Genomic DNA, 15,972 nt, shown 5'->3' on the forward strand with positions numbered 1-15,972 from the left:
TGTGTTTTTGCCTGATGAAACCCGCTGAAAAACAGCTTGATGATGTGATGTGCAGTGTGTGATTAGTGTGTATCCACCATGACCGTACTATTTGCCCAGGGAAATTTCACATGCCATTGTTGTGAATGTTTACATCCCTCCCTCTGCGTGTAACGGCATTCATTGCTATCTCTGGTGACTTCAACCACCATGGCTAAGACACTTCCCACCTTCACTCAGTATGTGAGCTGTCCTACTAGAGAGGAGAGGACCCTGGACTTGCTGTATGCTAACTTGAAGGATGCATACAGCTCCTCTCCCGTCCCCCTTCTGGGTAGGTCAGACCACAGGCTAGTGCACCTCATCCCCTGTTATGTGCCTCTGGTGAAGCTGAGCCAGCCTGCAACCAGAAGGACAGTGAGGAGATGGTCGGAGGAGGCTTCTGAGACACTTCAGGGATGTTTTGAGGTGACTGACTGGCAGGTGCTCTGTGAGCCGCATGGAGAGGACATTGATGGGCTCACAGAGTGCTTCACGGGTTATATCAACTTCTGTGTGGACTCCAATTCAATTCAATTCAATTTTATTTATATCGCGCCAAATCACAACAAAGTCATCTCATGACACTTTACAAAATAGAGCAGGTCTAGACTCCACTGTCCCAGCAAGGACTGTTCATAGTTATTCAAATAACAAGCCATGGGTGACAAAGGACATCAAGGCAATCCTGAATGCAAAGAAGAGGGCCTTCAGAGCTGGCAACAGGGAGGAAGTGAGAACTATCCAGGGGGAACTGAAGGTGAAGATCAGGGAGGCCAAGGAGAGGTACAGGAGGAAGTTGGAGTGGAAACTCCAGCAGAACAACACCAGAGTGGTCTGGAGTGGAATGAGGACCACCACTGGTTTCAGGCCGACCAACAACAGAGGAGCTGAAGGCAGTGTGGACCGGGCCAACGAACTGAATCTGTTTTTTAACAGATTTGACTCTGTGGGCCCTGCTCATCTCCCCCGACTCTTCTGCTGTCTACCTCCAACCTTCATCTATTCATTGCATCTGATCTGGGATGAGGGTCGGGATCTCCAAGTCTGAGGCCATGGTCCTTGGAAAATGGTGGATTGCCACCTTTGGGTTGGGAATGAGTTTTTGCTTCGAGTGAAGGAGTATCTCATGGTCTTGTTCACTAGTGAGGGTAAGATGGAGAATAACAGAGGTGGGGTAGGAGAGTGATACAGAGGGAGCATTGGAGAGAAAGTGATGAGGATGATGATGGTGTGAAGATGAACAAGAGAGGAGGGACATCAGCATCCACCAGAGACTGACAGCGAGAGAAGAGGAGGGACAAACTGAATGTCTGAAAGAGATTGTATATGATATGAGAGATTTGGTCAGAAGCTGCAGCTTCTCCTTTCCTCCTCTCACTGTCTGATGGAGGCGAATGATGGAGCAGAGCTCTGCTTTCCACAACTCTTCAACACCTCCTGCAGGAAGCTGACACTTGATGGGTCGGAAACTGTATTTCTGCACACTCTTCTGTCCTCCATCTCTGTGCTCACCGTGGCTCTCAATCTGCTTGTCATCATCTCAGTCTCTCACTTCAGGTAGAGATTAATGCATATATGAGTTTTAATTTGTATCATTTTTGTACAAAAACATATAAAACACAACATTTTTAACCCCTTAAACTTTGAGTCTCAATGCCATCCTTTCTCACATCAGCAGGCACACTAGAGGTTGGCCTTTTGTGTGTGTGTGGGGGGGGTGTTCCTCCTGCTTCTGGAGAGGATAGTGGTCTGCCACACTTGATTTTGCCCACTTGTGAGAGAGGTGCCAACAGCAGCTTGAAACCTTCGCAGGGGGCATGGGTTTCTGCCTGGGCTTCAATTTCTTCTGGTGCACTACATGTGTCTGATTGTATACATCAGGTTTTTCAGGAAAAAAAATATCACACTGATGATGTAGAGGTCTCAAAAACTCATGTGTCAAATATGATACACGACAGGGTTAACTTGTACCTTCCACAATTGTGTGACGCTATGTATAATGATACTTTTCTGTCTCTTTCCCTCCAGGCAGCTCCACACCCCCACCAACACCCTCCTCCTCTCTCTGGCTGTCTCAGACTTTCTCGTGGGCCTCCTGCTGATGCCGGGAGAAATCCTCAGAAAAACATCCTGCTGGTTTCTTGGTGACCTCATGTGCTCTTTGTATAATTATGTATCATACATCATAACCTCTGCCTCAGTAGGAGACATGGTGCTCATATCAGTTGATCGCTATGTGGCTATTTGTGACCCTCTGCATTACCCCACCAGAATCACTGTGAGAAGAGTTAAACTTTGTGTTTGTCTGTGTTGGTTCTGTTCTGTTTTCTACTGCAGTCTCTTTTTAAAAGATGACCTGAGTCAACCAGACAGGTATAATTCCTGCTTCGGAGAATGTGTGATTGTCGTTGACTACATTGCAGGAGCTGTTGACCTTGTTTTGACCTTTGTTGTACCCATTACTGTCATCGTACTTCTGTATATGAGAGTATTTGTTGTGGCTGTGTCTCAGGCTCGCGCCATGCGCTCTCACATCACAGCTGCCACACTTCAGCGTTCAGTAAATCCAACAAGGAAATCTGAGCTGAAAGCAGCCAGGACCCTTGGTGTTCTTGTAGTTGTGTTTCTAATATGTTTCTGCCCAGTTTACTGTGTCTCTTTTGCAGGTGAAAATGCGCTCAATGCTTCATCTGCATCTTATGTGCTCTCTCTGTTCTATTTTAACTCCTGTCTAAACCCTGTGATCTATGCACTGTTCTACCCCTGGTTTAAAAAAGCTATTACTCAAATTGTTACGTTCAAGATTCTGCAGCCTGGTTCCCGTGAGTCCAACGTACTGTAGAGAGGCTGTGGAGTGAATGCAATGAGATCTGCTCCTTAATGTGATGATGAGATAAGATAATCCTTTATTATTCCCTCAGCAGGGAAATTTGCATTGTTACAGCAGCATAGTGCAATAGCAGAGACATAAGTAGAAAATCAAGATATAATAAATAAAAACAATGAAGACCGTTATAAAAAAGCTACTAAAACTAAAAACCAACTATAATGTTCAAATTTAAAAATTCACAGAAAGGTAATGGAATTATACTTTCATGTCATATCACGTTGTTCAGTGTGTGAATTGACAAATCCAAAAAGTGTATGTTTTATGCGTGAATTTGAAAATGTGAATAAAAAGAGGTGGAGGGAAACTATGCTCAATGTCAGCTTCACATAACCTGTGAAATGCGTTTTAAGTAATGATGATTATGATCAATATTAAGTTATAGTTTGAGTGTGTTGCTCATAAAATGTAAAATGCACATATTGATCATCTTTTAGACTTTCCTCTAAGGAAACCTTTCTCTTTGTGACAGTAAACAATACAACACAACAGCAGTGTTACTGTATTTATATTGCGGCTGTTTGATGTTGTAACCAAACTCTCACATGTTTTACAGGTATCACATTCCACCAGGCTGACTGTGTGGTTATTGAACTGAAATGAATTGAATTGAATAAACATCATGAACTTGATTTTGGGGAAAAAGGGAAATGGAGGATTGTATCAATATTCCCAGAAGAATTCATACATAGGGGAAAACACACTTACACACACACATGGTAAACCCAGCAGAACACAGCTAAACTAACTTAAACTCACAAATTCAATGAACCTAAGGGATTCAACGTACGCTAACATGTGCCGTGAAATGCAGGGTTTGCAGCCTTAAGGGTATACCACCTTAAAGACCAAGAATCTGGAATAGTCTGTTGCCGGTGTGATGGGGATCCTTTATGATCCTACTTTTAAATTCAGTTCAATTCAGTTTTATTCATATAGCACCAAAAAGTCTCTTTATAATCTTATTACAGAGACCCAACAGTTCCCACCATGAGCAAGCATTATGGAGACAGTGGCAAGGAAAAAACTTCCTTTTAAGAGGCAGAAACCTCGAGCAGAACCAGACTCTAGGTGGTGGGGCATCAGTAATAGCCATAGCTACTATGATATCATGTATAATATAATATACTAATAATAATGGAAGTATGACTAATAATAGTAGTTACAGCTGTCATAATAACTGAAATATGACTAATAATAATAATAATTATAGCGATGAGAGTCAAGCAGGCCCATGGCAGCAGGATCCACAGGAACCTGCAAGACGACAAAGCACAAAGAAGCTCCGGGGCGAAGATATAAAGTTAGTAACATGCATTGGAGGGAGATGAATGTGTAAAGATGGCGAGGGAGAGGAGGAAAGCTCAGTGCATCATGGGAAGTCCCCCCAGCAGTCTAGGCCTATAGCAGCATACTATAGCATACTTGTTCTTGTTCCGCACCTTCTGTGCATACCAGTCCTGCAGAGCGTCGATCCGATGGTGCACTTACAGAGTTATCTTTTACTTTATATGTTTACTACCTATAAACAAGACTGCACCACCCAAATTCAGCCAGACTGCGGTTCGAGGCTGTCGGGAAGTGTGGTCCAGGGTGAGCGGAATGCAGCAACACTTTAATCAGCATTTCAACAATGGATTTTTTCCAAAGAAGAGAGAAAAATAATTTCATAAATGAAACTGAGATTTGTTGATGGTTTATTTCAACCAATTACGCTTTTTATATTTCGTTCTCCCTCTTGCCTCTCACAAATAGAGGAGGAGGGACCTCCTCTGCTTCTATGGACCAGACTCCTCTGATATATACTGTATATCTATATCATATAGATATATATATAGATAGAATTTTCTCTTAAAAGTCTGAGTTTAAACATTCTCTTTTCCTAAATGTTACAGTCTTTATTGTTTGGTATTCCTTCTATAATTAACTTTTAACTGATTTGTTTCAGCTACAGAACTTTTGCCTGAACTTTTGAAGAGGATGGACTACCTCGATTCCCGGATTGAACCCTCTGGATTATTCTACCCTCTGGATAGTCAAGGGTTGGTATCTAGACTACAATGATAGTCTATCAGGAGGTCGTCTGTTTCTTCTAGGGTAAGTACGACCTATAGGTAAGTAAGTCACATTGTCTCTTGGTGAGGACTGTGTGAGTCCTGGTGTGGGAGGAGTGATGCCTGGGGTAGGCACCTGAGGAGGTCTAGGTGTGCCTGGAATAGTGTCCATTCCCGAAGTCTGCTTCTGGGGTTCTTCTGGTGATGGATGCTGCTCCTGGTAGGCCTCCAACTCTGGAACAAGGGATGTTGGCTGAGGCGAGTCATCACAGGAACTAACCTAACCCTAACCCTAAGTGAGGAGCAGTTGATCAATGTGTCTTCTCCAGAGAAGATGAATACTGATTTCTACTGTGTATGACGCAGGACCTGCTTTTGCAACAACTGTCCCAGGCGTCCACTTTACACCTGTGGTATCATTCCAGACCAGAACCCTATCTCCAGCTGCGAGGCTCGGAAACTTTGCCTTCGCTTGTCTGTCCACCGTAGCTCTCTGTTGAAGATGCACAACCTCTCTTGTCTTTTGAGGTCTCAGGAGGTTAAGTTGAGCGCGGAGTTGTCTCTTGAGCTTAGCCAAGGCAGGAGACACCTTTGTCATAACATGAGGTATGTTTCGGTATTACCACTGAGGGCCTGTTGAGGGACTGTGCACCGTGTGAGGGCTTGAGAGCTTGCTTCATGGTCTTCACAAATCTTTCGGTGAGCCCATTTGTAGCTGGGTTATACGCAGAATTGATGTGCTGAATACCGGCATACTCTTCCATAAGTGTCTTAAACTCTAGTTGTGGGCCGTTATCACTAACAAGCTGTTGGGGTAGACCAAAACGACTGAAGATAGACCTTATCTCTTCAATGGTTCTGGAGGTGCTCTTCATGACAGAAACCTCAGACCATTTTCTATGAGCTTTGACTACGACATAGAACATATGGTTCTCCAGCAGTCCAGCAAAGTCTAAATGGACTCTTTGCCATGGTTCTTCAGACCAGTTCCACCGATGTAATGGACCCAGCTGTGGGAGATTTCTTGCAGGCAGAACATGACTTTGCTTTCACCTCTATAGCTGCATCCAGGCCTGGCCACCAGAAATAGCTGCAATTTATTCATTTCAGTTTCATTCATTTATTAATTTGCACCACACCACAGAGTCCAGAGCGTAGCTTGTCAAGCACTTTCTCTTTTAGCGGCGGTGGAATAATGACACGATAGCCACACAATAGGCATCCCAACTGGACTGAAAGCTTGTTACTTCTCAACAGGTAAGGCTTCAAGCTTGGTGTCGTATTACCTCTCCTCCCTCAATTGACGATGTCCATAAGCTCAGACTTGACATGACTGGGGTCAGTGTGTGTGTTTCTTCACGAGTCGAAGTTACTGGAGCAGCAGTCACTTCCTCGAAGTAGAAGATCTTAGCTTGTGTTGGGTCAGTGTGTGTGACAGGTAACCTGAGCCTTGAGAGCTTTGGTGTGCTTCCTGTTTTGACTCTCAGCTTAATCGTAATGTCATTCACGCTGCCAAGTTCTCCGTCACACACTTTGGAGCGCTTCTTCAAGATCTCCTGTAGGGGGTCTGTGTCTCCATCATTAATCAGGAACAATTCTTGCCATTTAACACTGGAACGGCCGCACCAATGTAGGTCCTTAACGTCAACCCAGTTACTTGAAGAGTTAGGTGCAGCAGCTTCTCCTTGTAAGCAGCTTCCGATACCATGGATACACGTGTATTGGATGTCCATCCACACTGCTTTGTCACTATTGTCCTGTTTGTGCATCTTCACATGTTGCTTCTTGTTTCTATCGAAGTCAGTTTTCTTTGCCTCAATGCGCTGTTTGTTTGTCTGGGTCTTTTTATTATTACAGGCATGTTGGATATGTCCTTTCGTACCACAGTTTCTGCAAGTCCTTACACCAACACCAATCCTGGTTCCCTGTTTTTCCACAACAGTAGCACGCCTTGACAGCTGCTGCCTTGTTCTTGGACTCAAAGGCATCTTATACACGTGGTGCTTCTCGGGCAGCCATATCCATTGATGTACTTATCTCTATGGTCTCTTCCAGTTTCAGGTTAGCCTCAGTAAGTAGTCGTTTCTGAATAGCCTCACAGTGCAGACCACACACCAATCTGTCACATATGGTGTCATTGAGTGAAACTCCAAATTAACAATGTTCATATAACCATTTCAGTACAGCTACTGGTGGCCGTTAAGTGAGCGCCAGTCCGCACGTTGCTTATGCCCACAGTCTTTAGGGGCGAGCGAGCCAAAACAGTGAAGTGACATACACCAGACTGACCAACCAACCTGTCACAGTGCTTCCTGTATGTCTAGTTCAGTCATTTATGTTGGATGTGGAGGGCCCCTAATGATGATTACAGACAAGCAGCATTGACTAGTGTCCTTCAAGCCTTGGCTGAGGAGTTTGCTACCTAAATGGACCAAGGACTTCCTTGACACACCTGATCTCTATCCCGCACCTCAGCCTGCTTCACCCCAGCCTGCTATCCAGCCAGCTAACTTCCAGCCTGCTAACCTCCAGCCTGCTAGCCTTCAGCCTTCACCTCAGCCTGCTGGCCTCCAGCCTTCACCCCAGCCTGCTGGCCTCAAGCCTGCTTCACCCGTCCGCCTGAGGTCTCCTGCTCGTTCTCTGCCCTGCACTCAGGCTGTCCGCCTGAGGTTCCCTGTGCCTTCCCTGTCCCCCTGACCCCCCTTTGGATTTTTGGACTTTGGACGTTTTTGGACGCTGATTCTTGCCTATTCCTTGCCTGATCTGTTTGCCTGTTTGGACTGCTTTCCCGGTTTTGACCCCTGCCTGCCTCACCACCTTGTAAGTCTTTGTTCCCCTGTTTTTTGTAATACACCCTTTTATCTGCATCATTGCTGCCTTTGTCTGCATTTGGGTCCTACTCCCTGTGTGCCTCTGCTACCCCACACAACATCTCCATAGCATTCCGAAAAAATGTATTTGTGTTTTTGTAGTATGTAAGAAAAACAGGATAGTTAATCAGAACCTGATTTATTTCATTACTTTTTTTATTGGACATTAGTCATTGGGACTCCACACTCCAGACGTACTCATAAAACCGGAGATACATCCAGCTAACGGCTATTTCTATTTTGTACACACTTTGTGTTCTAAGGGGCTTTGTGGCTCCAGAGGGGAAGGCCGTTAGGGATGTGACATACTCACAGCCACTGAACACCGACCACATCTCTGACAGCCTTGCTGATTACCAAACTTCCAGAAATAATCTGTGCACAAAAATGAGTTGTTTGGAAAATCAGTCAAGAAGAAACAACTTGCTGATAGATGGAGTGCCGGACTCAAAATCTGAATTTTGGATTGGGACAGAGATCAAGGCCAAGAAAGTATTATCTGATCACCTTAAAATAGACTCCAAGCTGATAGAAATCGTAAGATCTCATCGGACTGGACAATAGGACCATGCTGGTCGTCCCAGATCCATTGTGGTTAAATTGCTAAATTTTGAAGAGAGCCAAATCCCTTAAAGTGTTAATGAGCAGTTATTTTGTCTTTCCATAACAGAAGTCCAGAATGTTTCCCCTTCTTGTCAGACATATTGTCCACGTATTGTTGAAATGAAGGCAGAACACTGTCGAGTCTACAGCTGTTAAAAGTCACCAACCATAAACACTGGGACCTCTGATATCTACCCTGCATATTGTTAGCACTGTTAGCTATTAGCTCGGCCTCCCCGAGGAGGGCGGATCTCTCTCTCTGTATTGGCTCTGAGGTTTTCTTCCATCTTACTATTAATTTGCTTTTGCTTTCTTATAAAATGAAAAAAGCAGCAGAGAGGAAAACACACACAACAATCACGTAATGCAACTGAAGAGAACAAAATAATTATGATATAATTATTCTTTTGCCCTAAATACGCAATGAGTTATAATCTTTACATAAGATTGACAGTGAGTATCAGACTCAGAATCAGAATCACTTGATTGATCCCTGGGGGGAAATTATACAATACCGGTGCTTCCATTCAAGAGTACAGTAGAAAGTAGCATGAATCTAGAAATGAGAGTATGTACAAAAATAATATATAAAAAATAAGAAAAATAAGAAATAGAAAATTAAAAACACATTTACAATATTTAAGTGAAAAATACAAGTAAAAATGATATACAATAACAATGTATATGTCTGTATATTTATGTATTGCACTGGTATAAATAGAGAATAAATAATGAGGTCGTAGTTGCTGACGGAGGTGAAATTCCAAAAGTCCAGAATCAGTCTGTTTCTTCTGAGTGTCTGACACTCAGAGGGAGGAGTTGAACAGTTTGATGGCCACAGGCAGGAATGATTTCCTGTGGCGCTCTGTAATGCACTTGGGAGGAATGAGTCTCCCACTGAAGGTGCTCTTGTGTCTGACCAGTACGTCATGGAGAGGATGTGAAACATTGTCCAAGATGCCCCGCAGCTTGGACAGCATCCGTCTCTCTGACACCACCATCAGAGAGTCCAACTCCACCCCAACAACGTCACTGGCCTTGCGGATCAGTTTGTTGAGTCTGTTGGAGTCCGCCACCCTCAGCCTGCTGCCCCAGCATGCAACAGCATAGAGGATAGCACTGGCCACCACAGACTCATAAAACATCCTCAGCATAGTCCGGCAGATGTTGAGGGACCTCAGCCGCCTCCGAAAATAAAGACGGCTCTGGCCCTTCCTGTAGAGGGCATTAGTGTTCTTCGGCCAGTCCAGTTTATTGACCACTCTGTCTGACACGCAGTGTTGCAAGTGTACATACTGTGTTCTGCCAGTCAGGTAGTTGACAATCCAGGACACGAGGAGGGCATCCACCTGCATCTCTGTCAGCTTCTCACCCAGTACAGCCAGATGCATGATGATGTTTAACACACTGGAGAAGTCAAAAAACATGACTCTCACAGTGCTCGCTGGCTTATCCAGGTGGGCGTAGACGTGGTTGAGCAGGTAGATGATGGCATCCTCAACTCCAAGTCGGGGCTGATAGGCGAACTGAAGGCGGTCCAAGTGTGGCTTGACCAAGGGCTGGAGCTGCTCCAGGACGAGTCTCTCCAGGGTCTTCATGATGTGGGAGGTCAGTGCCACAGGTCTGTAGTCCTTGGAGCCACTGGAACGCGGCATCTTCGGCACAGGAATGAGGCAGGACGTCTTCCATAGCATGGGGACCCTCTGAAGACTCAGGCTCATGTTGAAGACATGGCGAAGTACTCCCTATGTGGCCCTGCACCCGGCAGGCTTTTTCAGAGCGCTCTGAAAGGAGCAGGAGAGACAGAAAAGCCCATTTGTGGGATAGGCCGGACACTGAATGTTGCTGGTGAGTGTTGTCCTTTTATCACCCTACACGTTGTTAGCTTGTTGTTAAATCGTTAAGTGGACACAGGCCCTAAGGGTGGGTGAATCGATACCCTAACTATTCATATTATGGATACTAAGTCTTGTCTAGACTATCAATGCTAGCGTCAAAAGGATAGATCAATGCTACATTAGATCTCATTCTGATTCCGGGCACATAAACTCTGTGCTAAGTCCATGCACACATTGCTACTTTGCTGGTGTTAGTTTGTACACAGACTTCACACTGAATGGCCTGGAAACAATGATGGTGGAATGGATACGAAAGGACCGAGGCAGTTGGAGGTGGACTGAAGCTGGGTTGATCACCTTTGAGTTTGAGAAAGGGCCCATGAAACAGGAAGCCAATTTACTGGACTCCAGCCCGAGAGGAAGGGTCTCACTTGGCCAGCCAGACTCAGTGAACAAATACCTGGACGGGGGAAGGTGTTGGCCACTCTCTTGTTTGGGAAGGAGCAGTGGTTTGTAGCTATGGGTTCACTGGCAAAGTGACAGACCAGTGGCAGTGTGTTGTACGCATACTCAACCCATAGCAGTTGTATTGACCATGAGGACTGGTTGTTGGATGAGATGCACTGGAGGGCCGTCTCCATCTCCTGATTCATGGAGTACATCTGGCCAATGGACTGTGGGTGGAACAATGAGGACAGGCTGATGGTGGGACCTAGGAGTCTGTGAAACTCTCTCTAGAAACAAGAAGTGAATTGAGGTCCCCAGTCAGAAACTATGTTCCTGGGGAGAGCATTCAGGCAGAATATACAGTATGTTTTAGCTTGAGTTTGAATTTCTTTAGCTGTACGTAGCTTGGGGATAGGAATGAAATGTGTTGCCTTGGAAAAAAACTGGTAGGAGTTCTTGTGCTGAGGGCATGTCTGGCAGGCGGTCAGCAGACAGGCTCTGGGAGCAAGATGTTCAGAATGTGACTGCCTTTTCTTGCCTTCGGTCCCCCAGAAGACAGCCTAAAGCTAGAAAAAGCTAAGTTGAAAGCATCTATGATTTTTTCACTGATAAGAAAGAGACAGCTGCAGCCACTGCTAAATATATGCTTACAATGGACTAATAGGAATAATAACAGAAAGTGTATGAGAGAGAGAGAGAGAGAAAAAGGGTGGCAAAACAAGTGATGAAGATGATGGTGGGATGTGTAGAGCGAGGGAGGAAGGACATCAGTGTCCAACAGAGACAGTGAGAGAGGAGGGGAGGGATGGAGACGATGGTAGAAAGAGATAAAGCAGCTGTATGACAGAGAGTTCTGGGCAGAAATCTGCCAGAGCTGCAGCTTCTCCCCCCCCCCTCCTCTCTCTCATGATGGAGACCCAGGACGGAGCCGAGTTCTGTTTTCCACAACTCCTCAACATCTCCTGCAAGAAGCCGACACTTCCCTGGTCTGAAGCTGTGCTCCTGAACATTCTGCTGTCCTCCATCTGTGTGCTCACTGTAGCTCTCAACCTGCTTGTCATCATCTCAGTCTCCCACTTCAGGTAAAGTTTCATGTCTCAGCAGAACCCACAGTTTAAGTTTGACAACTATGAACACTGAGATCCAAGAAGAATTGAGCTACTTTTTAAATCTGGCAAACTACATGCCTCCTACTAACAATATTCGTTGGTTTCTTTGAACCACGCCTGTAATGTTTCAGTCAGAATCAGAAGAAGGCCAAGTATGTGTACACATGTTTTTATTGCTCTCAATGCACTTACACAGAATAGAAATACAGCTAAAAACCAAGGACAGCAAAGCTGAACAAAGGTAGACATTTAGGTATGATGTCTATATAAGAATGAAGGTAAATATATATATAGTATAAACAATACAGCAATGAACAACAACACATTGTCTCGTGTAGAATAGTATAATGGTGCAGGGTGTGATCATGCTGGAATAAATATTGAATGATTAATGTAACAGAGTGCTTTATATAGATGATGTATGTGGATATGTACAGTATATGCATGTATACATGTCAGTATGCAGTATATACAGTGTGTATAGTGGCTTAGGTTTATATATGACCGTGATGTACTCATTTAGAAATCGAGTGGTATGTCAACTATTCAACCAAGTCTTATTGCCTAAGATGAACCAGACCTTAACAATGGAACCACAGAAGATATTTTGACATGTCACAGTCGGAAACATAAAATTAATGATGGCTGAATTCCATTTAGGTGCTTCAGTGTCAGGGTCCTGGTATTGTGCATGCTGGTGATGTCTCGCTGTTATGTTTTATTGGGACACTTGAATAATGACAACAATAATGTAACACCTGTTCTTTTCCTACTATGACAGGTCAAAATGTCTGTTGTGAAAAAGGCCTGTTGCTGCGGCAGATCAGAACATTTTCGAATGATTGTTTTGGAAGGCACTGAAATGAAATAACATTTTGTCATTTAGATATGAGGACTTGTTGGATTATCGACTCTTTTCTCTTTCCCTCGAGGCAGCTCCACACCCCCACCAACATCCTCCTCCTCTCTCTGGCTGTCTCAGACTTTCTCGTGGGCCTCGTGCTGATGCCGGGCGTGATCCACCTAAAAACATCCTGCTGGTTTCTTGGTGACCTCATGTGTTCTTTCTCTAGTGTAATAGCATACACCATAACCTGTGTCTCAATAGGAGACATGATGCTCATATCAGCTGACCGCTATGTGGCTATTTGTGACCCTCTGCATTACCCCACCAGAATCACTGTGAGAAGAATTGAACTCTCTGTTTGTCTGTGTTGGTTCTGTTCTGTTTTGTACGGCATTCTCCTTTCAAAGGATGACCTGAGTCAATCAGAAAGACATAATTCCTGCTACGGAGAATGTGTGGTTGTTGTTGACTATGTTGCAGGAGTTGTTGACCTTGTTTTGACCTTCATTGTTCCAGTTACTATCATCATTGTTCTGTACATGAGAGTATTTGTTGTGGCTGTGTCTCAGGCTCGTGCCATGCGCTCTCACATCACAGCTGCTACACTTCAGCGTTCAGTGAGTCTAACAACTAAATCTGAGCTGAAAGCAGCCAGGACTCTTGGTGTTCTTGTACTTGTGTTTCTAATATGTTTCTGCCCATATTACGGTGTCGCTCTTGCAGGGGAGAGTTTGCTCAATACTCCATCTGAGTTCTTTGTACTCTATCTTTTTTATTTTAACTCTTGTCTAAACCCTTTGATCTATGCACTGTTTTACCCCTGGTTTAGAAAAGCAATGAAACTCATTGTTACTCTTCAGATACTGCAGCCTGGCTCCTGTGAGGCCAACATACTGTAGAGAGACTGTGGACTGACTGAAATGAGATCTGCTATACGAAGATTTCACTATAAACTGTATATGAGAAAACTCATGCGTTGTTCTACTCATTGTGAAATGTATGTAAAGATTATAACTCATTGCATATTTAGGGCAAAAGAATTATTATGACAGGTTATGACAAATTAATAATTTTGTTATCAGTTGCATTATATGATGGTTGTGCGTCTTTTCTCTCTGCTGCTTTATTCATTTTATAAGAAAGTAAAAGCAAATTAATAGTAAGATGGAGTACAATATATATTGCAGTTTTCCCAACATCACAGGGATTTGTACAAAAACAAATCCGGCATGGTGGCGCAGTGGTTAGCACTGTGGCACGGGAGGTAAAGCTGGTTAGAGCGGGTTGGGCTGCCCCCGTCATGTCGAAGTGTCCTTGAGCAAGATACTGAAACCTAAGTTGCTCCCGATGGAGACCAGCACCTTGCATGGCATCTCGGTCGCCATTGGTGTGTGAATGTGTGAGTGAATGGGTGAATGAGACTTAGCTGTAAAGCGCTTTGGGAACCGTGAAGGTTGAAAGGCGCTATATAAGTGAGATCATTTACCATTTAATTACCATTTAAAAGTAAATAACAGTAACATTAATGACAAACGTTATAATATATAAGTAACATAAATATATACATATAGGTACAATTTAAGCGACAAAAATTTAGTGCAATAATAAAAAAATAATAATAATAATAATAAATCAAAATCAGAGAATAAAAATACTAAACTCTGCATGTTACAAACCCCACCCAACCCCCAACCAACCCTATCCCACACACACACACATACACAAACACACACACACACACCTTCACATAACTGTACCTGGGGTGTGATCACACTCCTAAAATAAATACAGAGTCAACAGGAAAAAAAAATGGAGAAACTACTTAACAAACATACATAGCTGGGCAGGTACGTACTGGGATTAATCGGAGGGCAAGCGGTGCAACACATTGAAATGGGTTATAAAGGGCTGCCATATATGAAAAAATTTTCCCTTGAGAGTATATTTTATTTTCTCGAGTTTGAGAAAGAACATAACATCTTTAAGCCACTGGGATGTAGAAGCACTCTTGGCAGAGTTCCAATGTAATGGTACGATTCGTCTGGCTATGAAAGACGTGAATGCACTTACCTGTTTGTTTTAAGAGTTAAGAGCAAGAGTTCCATTAGGGGTTCCAAAAATTGCTATTAGTGGACATGGATGCAGGTTGAGGTTGAACACTCAAGACATTGTTTAAAAAAACCTTCCCAATAGTTGTGCCGTGCTGGACATAGAAAAAACATATGACTTGGGTTGCAGGGAGTGTCGTTACATCTACTGCATTTATCGACAACATCTGGATACATTCCAGAAAGCCGAGATTTGGAAAGATGAGCCCTATGCAATACCTAGTGTTGTATGAGGCTGTGTTGAGCACAGGATGTGGAGTTATACACTCTGTCTATAGCCGCCTCCCACCACGTGCTATTTAACTCCATCTCCAGCTCCTGTTCCCATTTAGTTTTTGCTTTAATTGTACCACTATCTTTAAATGACATGAGGGAGTTTGAGTTTGGAAATTGATGCTCTTTGATGTAGTTTCAAAGAAAGCAGATCAACCCATGGTTGTTTTGGGGGAAGTGATGAAAAGCTGGGAAAAATGGTTGAGGTACACTATCATATTTGAAAGTATCTGACAAGATGGGATGGAGGTAGTCCAAATGTGGATGATATATCAGAGGTATATAGAGTGATATATCAAGGTGCCATGCTAGTCAGTCCGCAGGTATGGTAGGATCGTGGGGGCACCCCCGCAGAAGGAGCAGACGTGCAGGAGGCGGCAGTTAGAAAGGGTGCAGCTCAGGTGGTTGAAGTTGTTGCAGACCATCCTGCCTCCCTGGTCGAGGATTGGCCATCTTCGTTTGTCTACTTCGGCATGGGGACATAAACTGAAGGACGTATGTCTTCTTGGCCTAGGGATGATGGGGGTGCGGCGGGTGATAAACGGTTATAAACTGAGGCTTTGCGCGAGGAAGAGGGACATGAGCGAGATGGTGGAGCACTGGAGTGCATGCTGTGGCAGTGGTGGGAAGGGGCTCCGCATAACTTGTAGGAGAGGGACGTACGGGAAGCAAAGATTCGGCAGTAGAGTTCAGAGTCCAGGGCGCCCCAGTATGTTCCCTGGATAAATTGCTGTAACCGGCCAGCAGCTTGATTAGCAAAATGAACATGGCAGCTATAGAAACCTGTGCCTCCAAAACGTAAGGCCATGTCTAGCACGATAGATAATCGTCTAGCTTGGCTTTCCGTGCGGGAAAGGCTGTGCAGATAATGTTGCGGTATAGAGAAAAAGCAAGGGCAAGGAAAATTCAGCGGGA

General features: G+C 44.1%; 2 protein-coding genes across 2 annotated transcripts; both read left to right on the top strand.

Annotated features, from left to right (window-relative positions):
• The first annotated feature begins 1,375 nt into the window (after positions 1–1,375).
• LOC139292302 (trace amine-associated receptor 13c-like) lies at positions 1,376–3,525 on the top strand. Its single transcript, XM_070914608.1, has 2 exons — positions 1,376–1,578; positions 2,050–3,525. Exons 1-2 carry the CDS (start codon positions 1,406–1,408, stop codon positions 2,861–2,863), a joined length of 987 nt encoding a protein of 328 aa, XP_070770709.1. The 5' UTR covers positions 1,376–1,405; the 3' UTR covers positions 2,864–3,525.
• An 8,057-nt stretch (positions 3,526–11,582) lies between these two features.
• On the top strand, positions 11,583–13,575 carry LOC139292381 (trace amine-associated receptor 13c-like). The gene is made up of 2 exons (XM_070914708.1): positions 11,583–11,802; positions 12,762–13,575. The coding sequence occupies exons 1-2, from the start codon at positions 11,627–11,629 to the stop codon at positions 13,573–13,575; spliced, it is 990 nt and encodes a 329-aa protein (XP_070770809.1). The 5' UTR covers positions 11,583–11,626.
• The last annotated feature ends 2,397 nt before the right edge of the window (positions 13,576–15,972 follow it).

Source organism: Enoplosus armatus, chromosome 11 (genome assembly GCF_043641665.1).
Source record: "Enoplosus armatus isolate fEnoArm2 chromosome 11, fEnoArm2.hap1, whole genome shotgun sequence".
Taxonomy (NCBI): Eukaryota; Metazoa; Chordata; class Actinopteri; order Centrarchiformes; family Enoplosidae; genus Enoplosus; species Enoplosus armatus.

Bases quoted from the DNA above. Each gene is read 5' to 3' on its own strand.
- LOC139292381 (XM_070914708.1), top strand. From the start codon at position 11,627: ATGATGGAGACCCAGGACGGAGCCGAGTTCTGTTTTCCACAACTCCTC. The intron at 11,803-12,761 runs GTAAAGTTTCAT...CTTTCCCTCGAG, and splicing joins ATCTCAGTCTCCCACTTCAG to GCAGCTCCACACCCCCACCA.
- LOC139292302 (XM_070914608.1), top strand. From the start codon at position 1,406: ATGGAGGCGAATGATGGAGCAGAGCTCTGCTTTCCACAACTCTTCAAC. The intron at 1,579-2,049 runs GTAGAGATTAAT...CTTTCCCTCCAG, and splicing joins ATCTCAGTCTCTCACTTCAG to GCAGCTCCACACCCCCACCA.